This window comes from Notothenia coriiceps, unplaced genomic scaffold, assembly GCF_000735185.1.
Source record: "Notothenia coriiceps isolate Sejong01 unplaced genomic scaffold, NC01 NC01_scaffold00001053, whole genome shotgun sequence".
Taxonomy (NCBI): domain Eukaryota; kingdom Metazoa; phylum Chordata; class Actinopteri; order Perciformes; family Nototheniidae; genus Notothenia; species Notothenia coriiceps.
Window position 1 is genome coordinate 1 of NW_011333754.1, and position 12,861 is coordinate 12,861.

Genomic DNA, 12,861 nt, shown 5'->3' on the forward strand with positions numbered 1-12,861 from the left:
GTTTACTTGAGGTCATACCACATGATATTCAAATGTGGCAACTACATTCTAGGCTACAAAAAAGTAATATTTCTACAAAATTGAGAAAGAGCTACAAACCTGCTAGCTGTTAGCATTGATCCTTGGCAGTTGGATGTATGATGCTACTTCCTGTCCTTCAATGCATTTCAAAATAAAAGTCCCAAAATGATAATTTCTTGATGGTTGCACCACATGATATTTCATAAAATGGACATCATCGGACAAAGTATGTTAAAATATTATGAATAAAATATTAAAACAAATGCGTTTGAATTTATTAAAGGATTATTAAGGACACTTTAGAAATTATGCCAAATTAGGCAAAAATAAATTTTGACAGATTTAGGGCAATTTGAAAGATATCTTACAAACAGCAGTCAAGGCTGGATGGTCTCACGCATGACAATTTGACTGTGTAAATAACTGAAATATAATGACTGATTAAAGCTTTTATTTCTTATTTTATAAATATGAAAGGTAATACGTATAAATGGTATATTTTAAAAGGTTAAAACTTTTTTTTTACCCAAGAACAATCAGTTGGACAAAAAATGTAGGCGTCATGTCATTGACCCAGATACCAAATATTAAAGGAGTTGAACATACTTATTTTAAGCAAGGACATTGTCCATTAAAATGTTAACCAGTTATTTAAAAGTACAACAGTACCCCAGTCAACCTAAATCAAGGAATCAGTTTAGGTATGGGAATGTCATTTTCTTTTTGGACAGGGTTAAAAGAAAAAACATGATTGGGACATCATCAATAGTCTGAATATTTGAACATTTTTTTGTTTTGTCTGCAGGTTAGACGTGAAATTGTGGGGAGAACAAGCAGACACAAAGGACTCAGCTGGCTGACTCATTAATATTATTCAATACCTCCTATTTGTTTAATAAAACCTGCTGCTGGTTAATGTTTGGCCCAACTGTCAACTGACTACCAGAGCTGCTATATAACATTGGGTCATTTCTGACAAACTGTCTGGGGCAAAGAGGACATTCAAGGTAAGCATGGCAGGGTTTTTTGATATATAAAACAAATCTTTTTATAACTTTAGAAACTTTAGATGTATTGGACTTACATCCATTCGAAAAAAATAAAGTAGGAATGTTGAAACTTGGTGAATTGGTATGAAATGTAAACATTTGGAAGTGTAGAGCTGTTTAAATGCTAAATTGTAACACCCCAACTAACCTCCTCTGATTTTCCCTGGACAGTCTGTAAACATGCGTGGGACCTTTGCTGGTTGTGAACTCTCAGCACTGCTGCTGGCTGCAGCCTGGACAGAACGCCACCACTACGGTGCTGATGGCTCTCACACCCATGAAAAATATGTTAGGTGGCTCAAGCTGTCCTGTTCCAATGCTGACTTTGCCTTTGCCCTTTCAAAAGCCTGAATGCCAACGCTGCTGCTGGAAAGAACATCTTCTTCTCGCCCCTGGGCATCTCCACCGCCCTGTCCATGCCGTCCACAGGGGCTGCTGGGGAAACCCACAGCCAGCTGTTCTCCAGCTTAGGCTACAGTGCTCACACCCAGGAACAGGTCAACGAGGCCTACGAGCATCTTTTCCATATGATGGGACACAGTGAAGAGCATCATCAGGTGGATTTGGGTTGCGGAGTTGCCTTTCAAACTGGCTACACTCCTCTGGAGAAGTTCCAGAATGATGTCAAGGATGACTATTTTGGTCGGATCTTCACCGTTAACTTTACCAAACCAAATGAATTGCTAATAGAACCAACAACATGATCACAGATGTGGTGAAGGACCTGGACCCCAGGACGATCATGATGATTATCAATGTCTACTTCAGAGTTAGGACACATGCCCCTTAAACACAAGGAACTCTTGTGTAGTTTAAGGAGCTCCAACATGCCATGAATATGTAAAATAAATCAGAAAGATATTAAAAAAAAAGCGAGACAATCATATTTTCAACATTTTGTGAAACCACAATGCATTACTTTTACACCCCTCATACAGGACAGTGGGTGAAACCCTTCGATGCTAACCATACACAGAAGGCAGTCTTCGATGTGGACGAAAACACAAAGGTTCAGGTGGACATGATGAAGAGGAAAGGTCGCTACATGTTCTATCACAACGCCGAAAATCCAACCACCGTCATTAAGCTGCCCTACAAGGGCAACACCTCCATGATGATCGTCCTGCCTGAAGAAGGCAAGATGAAGGAGCTGGAGGACTTGTAAAGCACTGGCATGACTCAGTCATCAGGAGGTCATTTTATTTTATTTTAAATGTATTTTCCTTTACAGTCGTAGTAGGTTTTAGATACAGTAACAGTGAGTTATTTTGCAGGATCATAGGGAATGTAATGACGTGTGTTTGGCTTTAACGCTGAACAGGAGTATTTCATTTTAGTTACCTTATCTGGTATGGCTCAGGTTGAGTAAACAAGCTATAAGTGAACTGTTTAATCAAGTAATTGTGACACTGCTGCTGTTCTGTATTTGATCAGGTCTGTGCGTCTGTCGCTGCCAAAGTTCTCCATCTCTGCTGACGCCTCCCTGGAGAGCACACTTAAAGAAATGGACATTTTTGGGAAAACCCATAAAAGCGTAATAGGGCTTCTTTAACTAACTAAGATACTGGACAACCAGATCCTCCAAACTAAAATAGAAAGGAAAGAGAAAGTGACAAAAGAGTGAAATCCTAAACTAAGGATGTCTGGCAGTTGAGAGAGACAGAGAGAAATCTGCCTTCCTTCTTATATGGATCATTTCATTTGTGAAGATCTGGAGCACCTGAACAGAGAGGTGGAGCGCGTAACTTAGAGTTAGGGTGCAGTGTCTAAAGCTACAGCTTACAAAGAAGCAATACAATATTCTCCTTTTACAACAAACACAATACGCTCTTTTTTTTTTTTTTTAGTAACGTTGCAATCCAGCTAGTAATCCCCAACTGTTATAAATGTAACGTAAATGTAAGGGAACAGCTACATTTGTTTTCGTATCCGGATTAGGTAATCCCGTTACATGTTATCCATTACTTCCCAAACCTGTCTTTAGGACGTTATATATGTTTTTTCTATTGTATTTGTTTCCATTTGTTTTTTGTAAAACATGCTTGTGTAATAATGCGTCACATTGTCAAGTCTTTTATTGATATTTGTTGAATGTGCCCGATCATTTTATATGTTATTACCAGGCATGAATTGACATACGTCTCTGTTTAGCCATTTGTTGCAACATTAAAGGAAATGTTACTTGCCTGCACAAATGCACAACTAAACCACAAATTCAAAAACAATCTGACAATAATCTGATTGAGACTTCTAAAGATGGTATAATGTATTTAGTTGTTACAATAGTCAGTGAAGACAGATAGGGTTTGTTTTCTCATGCAAACCACAGCACACTTCCACAGGCCTTTAATCATTCGTGATAAGATACAGTTGAAACAGTTGATATGTGATGATTGAATTATATTTCATCAGGCATCTAAGGACCAATGACAGGTGTGACTTTAAGCTGCTTGCTAGTGCAATGTTTGTGGCAAGCATTCCCTTTGTTAACAGTGGTGAAGAAACAACAGTCCAATTTGTGCAGCCTAGCAACTTAACTTAAACACATCGAATTATAAAGAAAATCTTTGAACTTCACAATTATAGATCAAGCTTCAAACATGCGTATTTGGTAGTTTACATTTCTTTCCTGTTATTAGTTTAAAATGCTACCTCAAGGACATAAGTGTGATTTCACAGTTCAACTCTTGAGATGACATTTATGTCTGCTCAATAAACCATAAATCCTTTTGAGTAAGCTAAAAGAGATACACCTCTGAAAAAATATATTAGTAAATGCATTACTATACAAAACATCTACTATACAAAATAAAGCATAGAGAAACTTAAATAAAAGGTGATAGATACACAACGCAAAGAACAGTAACTACTGTACAATGTGCACTCAGAAACCACAAATAATCTTAAAAATGTGATAGACAGTTGGGGATTAAAGCTGCCAAAGACGTCAATTGGATAAAAATTGGGTTGAAAGTCAGATTTCTAAAATGTCCAAAGGTGAACCTCAATTGATTTTAAGGTGGTAGTATATTTAGACATCTGGTAACAGGGAGGGCTCACTGCAGGTTGACTCAGAAGTTCATTTGAGGTAAGATGAAGTAGCAGTACAGCAGGATCCACAGGAGCAAGAGCATTTCCAGCTCTAATGGGGTTATGTCACAAAAGGCTGCTGGAGATTGAAAAAGGAATCCTCTTTCTCTGTTGGACAGAAGATAAAACACAGAGTTTTCCCTCATTAACAAGATAATAACCTCAGAAAAAAATACAATGACAACTTTCCTCCTGATTCTGAGATAATGATCTTGTTAAATCAGAAAATGTAGTTATACTGTATCTTAGCATTACATGGTATATGAAGCTTTTGAGACCATATTTGAGATCCCTTCTAATGGGGTCTTGTTATCTAAAACAGTAGTCTGACAGAAGAATGAAAATGTTAACATGAAGCGGAATGTTTCATCCACCTCACAGGTAGTTCTCAGTTTTAGCGTAGCATTACTAGCATCAGTTGTTATTGCAGCCAACTAAATATGTTGTTTATCTAGGAATGAGAATACTTCTGCTTCTCTATGTTTCTGTGTTAAATTGAAGACCCATTGTTTTAAACATTTTAGATTACTACAACTAATATAATCAGGAAGCCTGAAAAATAGTTACTTCTCTTAAGTGCTTGGCTAATGGTCAACCCTGCTTGTATTTTCAAATCCTAATTGACATAACCTACCCGAATGACCAAGAAGTTGCACTGAAGGCAGGATGGACGTTAACACCTCCGTTGGTGTTATTTTTGGGGGCAGTTTTGTCAGGATGACCTCCTGTTGTTGCCTTATTGACAGCAATTTTACATTTCTCAGTCTTAATGTCTCTGTCGTTAAGCTCTGCAGTTTTGACTTCCTCAAAATCCATTGGATTCATGACTTCACCATTGTACTGTTCCTTGTTTTCTTCTTTAGAAGATAAATCATCTATTTTTTGGGCATTGTATTTCCCATAATGTTCTTCTTTTGAGTTTGTTGTAGTTGCATCAGCTCTGCTGACTTCATTTACAGCCTTGTCAGTTATTATTTTTCCATTTTCTCCTACCTTGGCACTACCTCCCCACTTTTCCCTCTCTTCCTCCTTTACATTATCCTCTTCAATTCTTTCTTCCCCCTGCTGCCGTTCCTCAAATGTCGCCCCATGTTCTTCCTCTTCATTTTCAAGCACCTTTTTGCTCACTTGTCGACATTTTTCAAAAAGCCCTTTTTCAGTGTCTTCCTCAACCTCTGTATTCCAACTAGCGGCTTCGAAAACCCTTGTGTTCTTGGATTCATCTATGAGAGCATCCCTTTTATGATGTCCATGCATTACAAATCTAGCATTTTCTGTGTTCTCCCTCTCTTCCTCGGAGTCATCTCCAGCGTCATTAATCTGTCCTCTAACAACTCCCTCATCTTCCTGTTCCTCCCTGCTGTCTTCCTTTGGTTCTATGTCAAATGCAGCTATGCTGTCTGCCACCTCTGTGGAACTCCTTTCATTTTTGGCCCCATCAAACATCCTATGAACCACTAACTGATCCCTGACTTCTGATGCAACATGTTGCACTAGGGAATCTTCTTGATGTGTACATCCACTGCCGTTTAAAATCTCACATTCTTCCAGATGTTTTGATTCAGCATGCTCTCCATTCAGAAACATTTCTTCCTCCGTTTCCTCTTCAACCCTCGGAACTTGTTTTTTTATCTGATTATATGGTTGAAAAACCTCTTTATTCAGATCAAGTATGTAGCTGTAGGCATCCTCCTCGTCTGAGTCCAGTGCCGACAAGCTGTAGATTCCTTCCTCTGAGCTCAAAGAAAAGTGACTTTCGTCCACCCTTGGCTTGCTGTACTCCTGATCCGCAGGCGCTTTCTCCATCCATGATCGGATATCCTGGTTGGCAACACCTGCATCCAGTGGACTGGGAGGCTGTAAAATGCTTCGACTACTGCTTTTCGATTGGTTGAATGGTGACGTGGTTTCAGTTGTGTGAAGTGAGGTGGCACAGGGGCTCCCTTGGGATCTCCTTGCCCACCGTTTCCACAGTAGCTGTTCACTGCTCTTCTTCATGCCCTGGAGCAATGCTTGGGCTTCTGGGTCATCAGCGAGGGTTTCTCCAAGACTGACAGACTCAAGTGATCCAAAATGTGGGATATCAGGAACTTCCATATCTGTTGTATCATCCTGTAATATAGGGTTTATTAGTGATGGTACACTATATGACTATTAACTCAGAAAAAAGTCTTGGTTCATGGTGTTTGTGAATGAGTTTGCTTTGAGGGTCAATGGAAGAGTTTGACATTGAAATTAATAATGAAATTAGCCATTTCTCTCTTTTATGAGAGTTTTATGATAATTAATGTCACCATTGTAATCATTTAATTAGAGAGGCTAGGCTTGGAGCGAGCAAGGCAAGATGTTTCCCTTGTATTAATGCAAGCTAAGCTAAGCTAAAGTAAACTAAACCAACCAGCTACTGGTGGTAACTATATATATATAAAATACTTAAATGATAGTAATATAAATGTTCTCATTTTACTTTCAGAAAATAATATAAAGGAAACATTTTTGAACTATTCACTGCCGTACTAACCTCGTCTTTGTCTGGACAAAACCTCAGGAACATCGACACATAGGTGATGATGGACTGCTCATCTGGTGAAGTGCCTGACACATCTGCAGATAGAATAGTTTCCGTTTGTTAGCGGGTTATTTCACCACACTGAATATACTCAACCACAATTAAAGTCCTGCATTAAGAATATCACTTAGCAAAAACATATAGTATACTTTTGAAAAAGTATACTCTTCAAAAGAATAAAAAATAGAAGTACTTAATGCATTAAAGTCACTGTAATAATATTGTATATCTTATAATTATTATTACTTATGCAGCAATGTAAAAGCACGATTTCACTGTTGAAGTTTGTTCAGCTGGAGCATATTTTAACTATTTTGTATGAGAAAATAAAATCAAATAAAATTTTGTGAAATCGAAAGTAGAAAAGTGGATTAAAAAAAGAGTAGCTCAAATTAAAATGTAAAGGTTCTCAGGTAAACATACTTCCACTATATCCTTACACATTTCACTATATCTTCATATAATGTTCTGAATAACAAATTGCTAACTAAATGTACTGAACATTCCAAACCTGCTAAGGAGACCATCCTGCTGGGGCCACTTTTGGGCTCTGTGTGATACTGCGAATATTATAAAATTGGCACTACACACAGCAAGGACCTCTGCTGCTTTAAGTGAGGTCTTCTAAATGAGTCTGCAATGGGACAAGTGCTTCTGATTTATTCCTAAAGCCCTTTGAAAGGGGAGATCATTACACCATGATGGGCTCTAAGCACATACTTAGTGTAGTACTGTCTATGAAGAAAGATATTTGTCTTAGTGGATATAAATAAATGAATGTGATGCACTTTCTATTCAGTAAGCTTTTACCTTCAGGCTCCAGCAGAGGTGGTATGTCCAAATTGTGATGGGCTATCATGAAGGCCAGCTTAATGTTTTCTCTTGGCTCTCTGGACAGGCTCGCCCTTAGGTCAACCAAGGCTGTGTTTATGGACTTAATCATAGCGAGGAAAGCCAGCCCACTCCTCCAGCTCCTCCCAAAGTCACGAACCTCCACTCCAAACCTACACATTTAAAATTGCATTTAATAGAAAAATCACACAGCCAGTTCACACATGCTTGGGTTTGGGAGCCTTTTTACTCCAAAAATGACTTTGTAAGCAGTTGGATCTTTTTGAGACTCACTTTGATGTGCATCTTTGGACCCATCGCAGTAGAGTCTTGATTGCTTTCCCATGGTACTTTAGCTCTTTGGCAGCCTTTTTGCATTTGCTTGGCAGGGTGCTGCAGAAATAGCTGCCAATGTCATTTGGCGGGGGCGAGAGGTCGCTGGAGGAGGGGTAACTGCTCATTGATAAGGAGGAGAGGCTAGAAGATAAATGTCTCTGGAGGCCTGCTGTCACTTCTTTTACCTGCATTAGAGGGAAAGGGAGGAGTTGATGTAGGGTCAGCAACAAAGACAAATTGCACACAAGGAGTAAAATTATACATTAAGACATTAGCATGATAGACAACGGGGGACGACACCTGCCTGGAAATACAGGATCATGTTCCAGACAAGGTTAAGAACAACAGAGGGAATCCCATCAGCAATGCCAGAGGCATCGATGCCAAGCAGCTTCACCTGAGAGACAACATGGAGGAGACGTCAACTGAAATCTTGTTTATCAGGATTAATGTTATTGTAATAGGCCACACATGAAAGCACTATCAATTGATTGATTTACAAACGAAAAACACTAACATGTCTATCATCCAGGAAAGCCAAGGCCTTGGAAATGTTGTTCAGTCTGAAAATGCGGTGGGAAGAAGACCTAAACCTGTAAAGCTAATAAAAACATTAGGAAAGGAACATTAAGGAGAATAGTTTGACCTTTTAGGACAGGGGTGGGGAACCTTTTTCCTCTCAAGGGCCATTTCAATTTTTTCAACATCCTCCGAGGGCCGTACAAATTATTGACCTCTGCTTAAAAATACTAAAATCACAGCCCATTCATTTTGCCTTTCTTTCATGCCGTGCAAAGAAAAAGCAACCTCTTAATCCAGATATCTTACCATGACTCGTGCATGAATTCACGTGCACGGTTGTGGCATGACCACCAAAACAGAAAGTATTGGACACAAGATGTGTGCAAAAGTATTTAGCTTCCTATCCATGTGGACTGATTTAAGTGGGGGGGACCTAACCTCCTCTAGGGGGGTCCTCACCTCCTCCAGTGGTCCGGGGGGCATGCTCCCCCGGGAAGATTTTTTTTTAAATTAAGTTAAAAGCATCAATCTGGTGCACTTAGAGAGCAACATTAGGAGATCTATGGATAGATCTCTCAACATCAATATGAAACAGAACTGTAAGCAGATTTATTTTTCTTTATTCGATATTTTACAAATCACTCCCCTTTCAAACTGTATTCTTGTTTTACTGCCATATGTATTTCATACCTGTACTATCTGACATCACATACATCGTAGCATTAAAGTTCACAGTTCATTTATAATAAAAATTTTTTTTACATTTTTATAAATAATAAAAACTGTGTTTATTGGGGGAGGGAAGGAATGTCAGTAACACTTAACAATAAGGTACACAAAATGTGCTTAGTTACTGAGTAGTGAATAAGGAACGACTAGATAGTTAATGGTTAGTTAATGAGGAGTTCCTCAGTGACTGCCATTGAAGAACTGATGGTTAATTACTAGTAAACAGACTGGGGGGGTACTGTATTAATGAATGATTCATTAATGGTTAGTTAATGAGTTACTTTGATTGAAGAACTGATGGTTATTTATTGGTTACTGTTAACCAATAAATAACCATCAGTTCTTCAATCAAAGTAACTCATTAACTAACCATTAATGAATCATTCATTAATACAGTACCCCCCCAGTCTGTTTACTAGNGGCATTGTGGCAACTGATTGCCTAATACTACACACTTTTTTTTTTTTTACATGATTTGCTTGTGTAGCATGTAAAACATGAGAAACAAAAGTAAAATAGGTCTTAATTTGTCGTTAAATGTTGTCTTATATCAGAAAACACTTAGGTAGCCCCAAAAATACTTTATTTTCTTCTGACCTGAAGTATATCAATTTAGATTTGTGTTGTGAGAGTTGGATATATGAGCTCTAGGGCTGTCTGCCTTCTCTCCTATCGAGTGGAATGAAATGGCACTGGGCTCATGGTGCTCTAATCTCCCAAAAGTACAATTGGAAAAACTCAGCAAGGTCTCTTTCCAGAAATCATGAGCCAGTTACTAAAGATAATCCACAGACTTTGTTGTGAGCATTCTCTTACAATAAATATTTTTCTTTCAAACTTTCTTTGCCATCCAGAAGCACAAGCCTGTCATCCATTAAGCCGGGATGCACACGTTCTTCAGCACAAACCACAAATGTGCTACAGAGTTAAAGCGGGCATTAACATATTCTAACAGTGTTTGATTGGTAAATTACTGCATCTTAGTCCCTGTTTTCTCTTTCCCAGATGAGAAAAAAGCAGTGCAGAAGAGAACCTTCACCAGGTGGATGAATGGGTTTCTGCAGAGAGTAAGTCAGAAATCAATACAGCTTTACTGAACCATTATACTTCAGCTCATAAATGCAATCACCAATAAGGTTTTTCATTTGTCATTTCCAGCGTGAACCTCCGATTGAAGTGTACGACCTGTTCACAGACATTCAAGATGGAAGAATACTCATGGCTCTGCTCGAGGAGCTGTCTGGGTGCCAACTAGTAAGAGTCAAGCTAAATACTGGAAAAATATTAAAATACTATTAAGTTATTTAATTATCCTATGGTCCATTTTAGTTCAGTTCATTAGCATTCCATGATAATGTTGCATACAAATCTGTTTTTATCTCACTCTAGTGCAGACCCGGCGCCGTGGGAGGGAATGTCGGTAACACTTAACTATAAAGTACACAAAATGTGCTTAGTTACTGAGTAGTGAATAAGGAACGACTAGATAGTTAATGGTTAGTTAATGAGGAGTTCCTGAGTGACTGCGATTGAAGAACTGATGGTTAGTTACTGGTAAACAGAATGGGTGGGGGTACTGTATTAATGAATGATTCATTTAAGCAATCATACACGAGAGGACCTCATGAGCCAGTTACTAAAGAACTTGACCTCGTTCAGGCGCAAGCGCCTCGGTCCTGCCGCAGTACTGTCGTACCAATAATGACGTTCAAGAACGGCCTCAAGTGTATGATTGTGATTCTATTACACAAACTATCATTGTAATCAACAATATCGTAAAATAATTTCATAACGTGGGCTAATTTGCTCCCAAACCTACGCTTTTGCTTGAGTTAATCTCCGTCAGAAAGTAGTTCCTAGAAAGTAGTTCCCATGGTAACGGTTTGGACACTGTTCCGAAATCCACCATTTTCTCCTGGGTTTTTAAGAACGCTTTGAGACATTTGACAGCCCAGGTAGTTGACGCCAATGTACTCTTTTCGTTGCGACTTTTTTCCAACGCACTCAACTCGTCAGTTGAAACAGCCGCAAATCTTTCGTTGGTTTTGTGGTCTGTGTCCATGTCCAACCATTCATCAATACTGAGGCCCCCCAACAAATCTAAATTAACTTTAAAATCTGACATTTTGTAGCTACCGATTTCCAACGAGAGACAATGTAGAACAGTGTAACGGCTGTGTGTCGCTAAACGTCGCTATGGAAACCACACGATGTAGGCTCATGGAAGTAGTTTCGGTAGGCTAGTGGCGTGTGTAAGCCACTGGATACTTTGTGATTAGGCACGTTCTATTTGATCTTTGTTTGATCGTGGAATCAAACACGCCTATTGACCAATCAGAGAGCTTGCTCAAACCTATGTGTTATAGAATAATGGTTAGTTAATTAGTTACTTTGATTGAATAACTGATGGATTCTTACTAGTAAACAGACTGGGGGGTACTGTATTAATGAATAATTCGTTAATGGTTAGTTAATGAGGAGTTCCTGGGTGACTTTGATTGAAGCAATGGTCCGCTGCTGTAGGGCATTTTTAAACTGGCCATCTTCGGCTGGCTTGGGTCCCACACTGGATTGACTTGTGGATGTGGATCCGACTCACGTGTTACTGCTTGTGCTTGAGTCATCATTACGAATGAAGGAAGGGTGTTTCCGAAGTAACTCTGAATAGTGACTCTTGAGAATGATAAGAGTACTTGATCTCATGTCTAGCGGCAGTGTGGCTTATTCAGGACTCAGCACCTTCTAATGCGTTTACTGGCGTGACTGCAGGAAGCAAGAAGAAGGCGAAACTCGAATGACCGGTCAGTTGCGGGTTTGTGAATGCGCGTGATCATGACGGTCGGGCTCCAGGGGCTCCTACCCCTGACGCGAAGGTCGATCTTCGACGACCTGAGGTCGTGGAAGGGGACTTCGGGAAGTGCTCATTTAGCGGACTTGGCATGTGTGAGAGTAGAGGGGTGATGGATATTTACGGTACGTGACTGTATCCTCTCGAAGCGACAGGTAAGAGTAGGTGTTAGTTAAGGACTATATTCGAGTGGACGTCAACACTCGGCAAGTTTTGTATACTACGAGAGGAACAAGAAGAAATAAACGGTATTAATTCACGTCTTCTCGACGTCGAAACCAAAAACGAAAACAAAATAAAATATTTCCAGCAGAATAGATGAAAAGGTTAAATAAACATTACAAGGAGTACGATGTAGAATTTGTCATTGATATAGACCTTTCATATCAATGAATAAAGAAGTAGCAACATTTCGTCAACAGTTAATTGTGCTAATATGAAACTCACCGGTAGATAAGAGGCCTCAGCTTGACGAGTCAGTCTGTCAAGAAACAAAGCAATTTACGAATTGATTACTATTGCTATTACCCTCTTTATGATAAACTCAATTAGATTATATTATGACATTGCTAAGTGTTATCCTTAGACTTTGACCGTCCTCCGAGTTGTCCTAGTTGTCCGACCGAAACCAAATAATTGAGGAAGACTATCCGTATGTCTATTATCCAAGTAATCCAGTTGTCCGAATGTCCAGGCGACCAAGCGGTAGTGTCATGAGGTGAGGACTGAGTGTGTATGCGTGTCTGACGATTCCTTACCAATGCGTTAGTTGGTCGTAATTACCCGTCGAGGACACTAAACGTATCTCAGATACCTACGATACGGCACTGGGTGTGTCGTGGCGATATGTCACAGCGATGTTATGT

At 39.3% G+C, this 12,861-nt stretch overlaps 2 protein-coding genes and 1 long non-coding RNA gene across 3 annotated transcripts; 2 read left to right on the plus strand and 1 right to left on the minus strand.

The window, feature by feature from the left end:
• The first annotated feature begins 1,237 nt into the window (after positions 1 to 1,237).
• Positions 1,238 to 2,622, plus strand: LOC104958581 (alpha-1-antitrypsin homolog). Its single transcript, XM_010786326.1, is given in 6 exon segments — positions 1,238 to 1,407; positions 1,410 to 1,748; positions 1,751 to 1,838; positions 2,007 to 2,227; positions 2,230 to 2,263; positions 2,505 to 2,622. Coding segments are annotated over 6 exon segments (957 nt in total). The 5' UTR covers positions 1,238 to 1,250.
• Positions 2,623 to 3,147: 525 nt separating this feature from the next.
• On the minus strand, positions 3,148 to 9,572 carry LOC104958590 (uncharacterized). The gene is made up of 8 exons (XM_010786337.1): positions 9,564 to 9,572; positions 8,414 to 8,497; positions 8,201 to 8,293; positions 7,855 to 8,081; positions 7,540 to 7,733; positions 6,682 to 6,764; positions 4,795 to 6,272; positions 3,148 to 4,268 (listed from the first exon to the last, which is right to left on the minus strand). Exons 1-8 carry the CDS (start codon positions 9,570 to 9,572, stop codon positions 4,142 to 4,144), a joined length of 2,295 nt encoding a protein of 764 aa, XP_010784639.1. The 3' UTR covers positions 3,148 to 4,141.
• Positions 9,573 to 9,688: 116 nt separating this feature from the next.
• LOC104958575 (uncharacterized) lies at positions 9,689 to 10,846 on the plus strand. Its single transcript, XR_799782.1, has 3 exons — positions 9,689 to 10,214; positions 10,306 to 10,401; positions 10,542 to 10,846. It is a non-coding gene; the product is annotated as an uncharacterized lncRNA (long non-coding RNA).
• Positions 10,847 to 12,861: the final 2,015 nt, after the last annotated feature.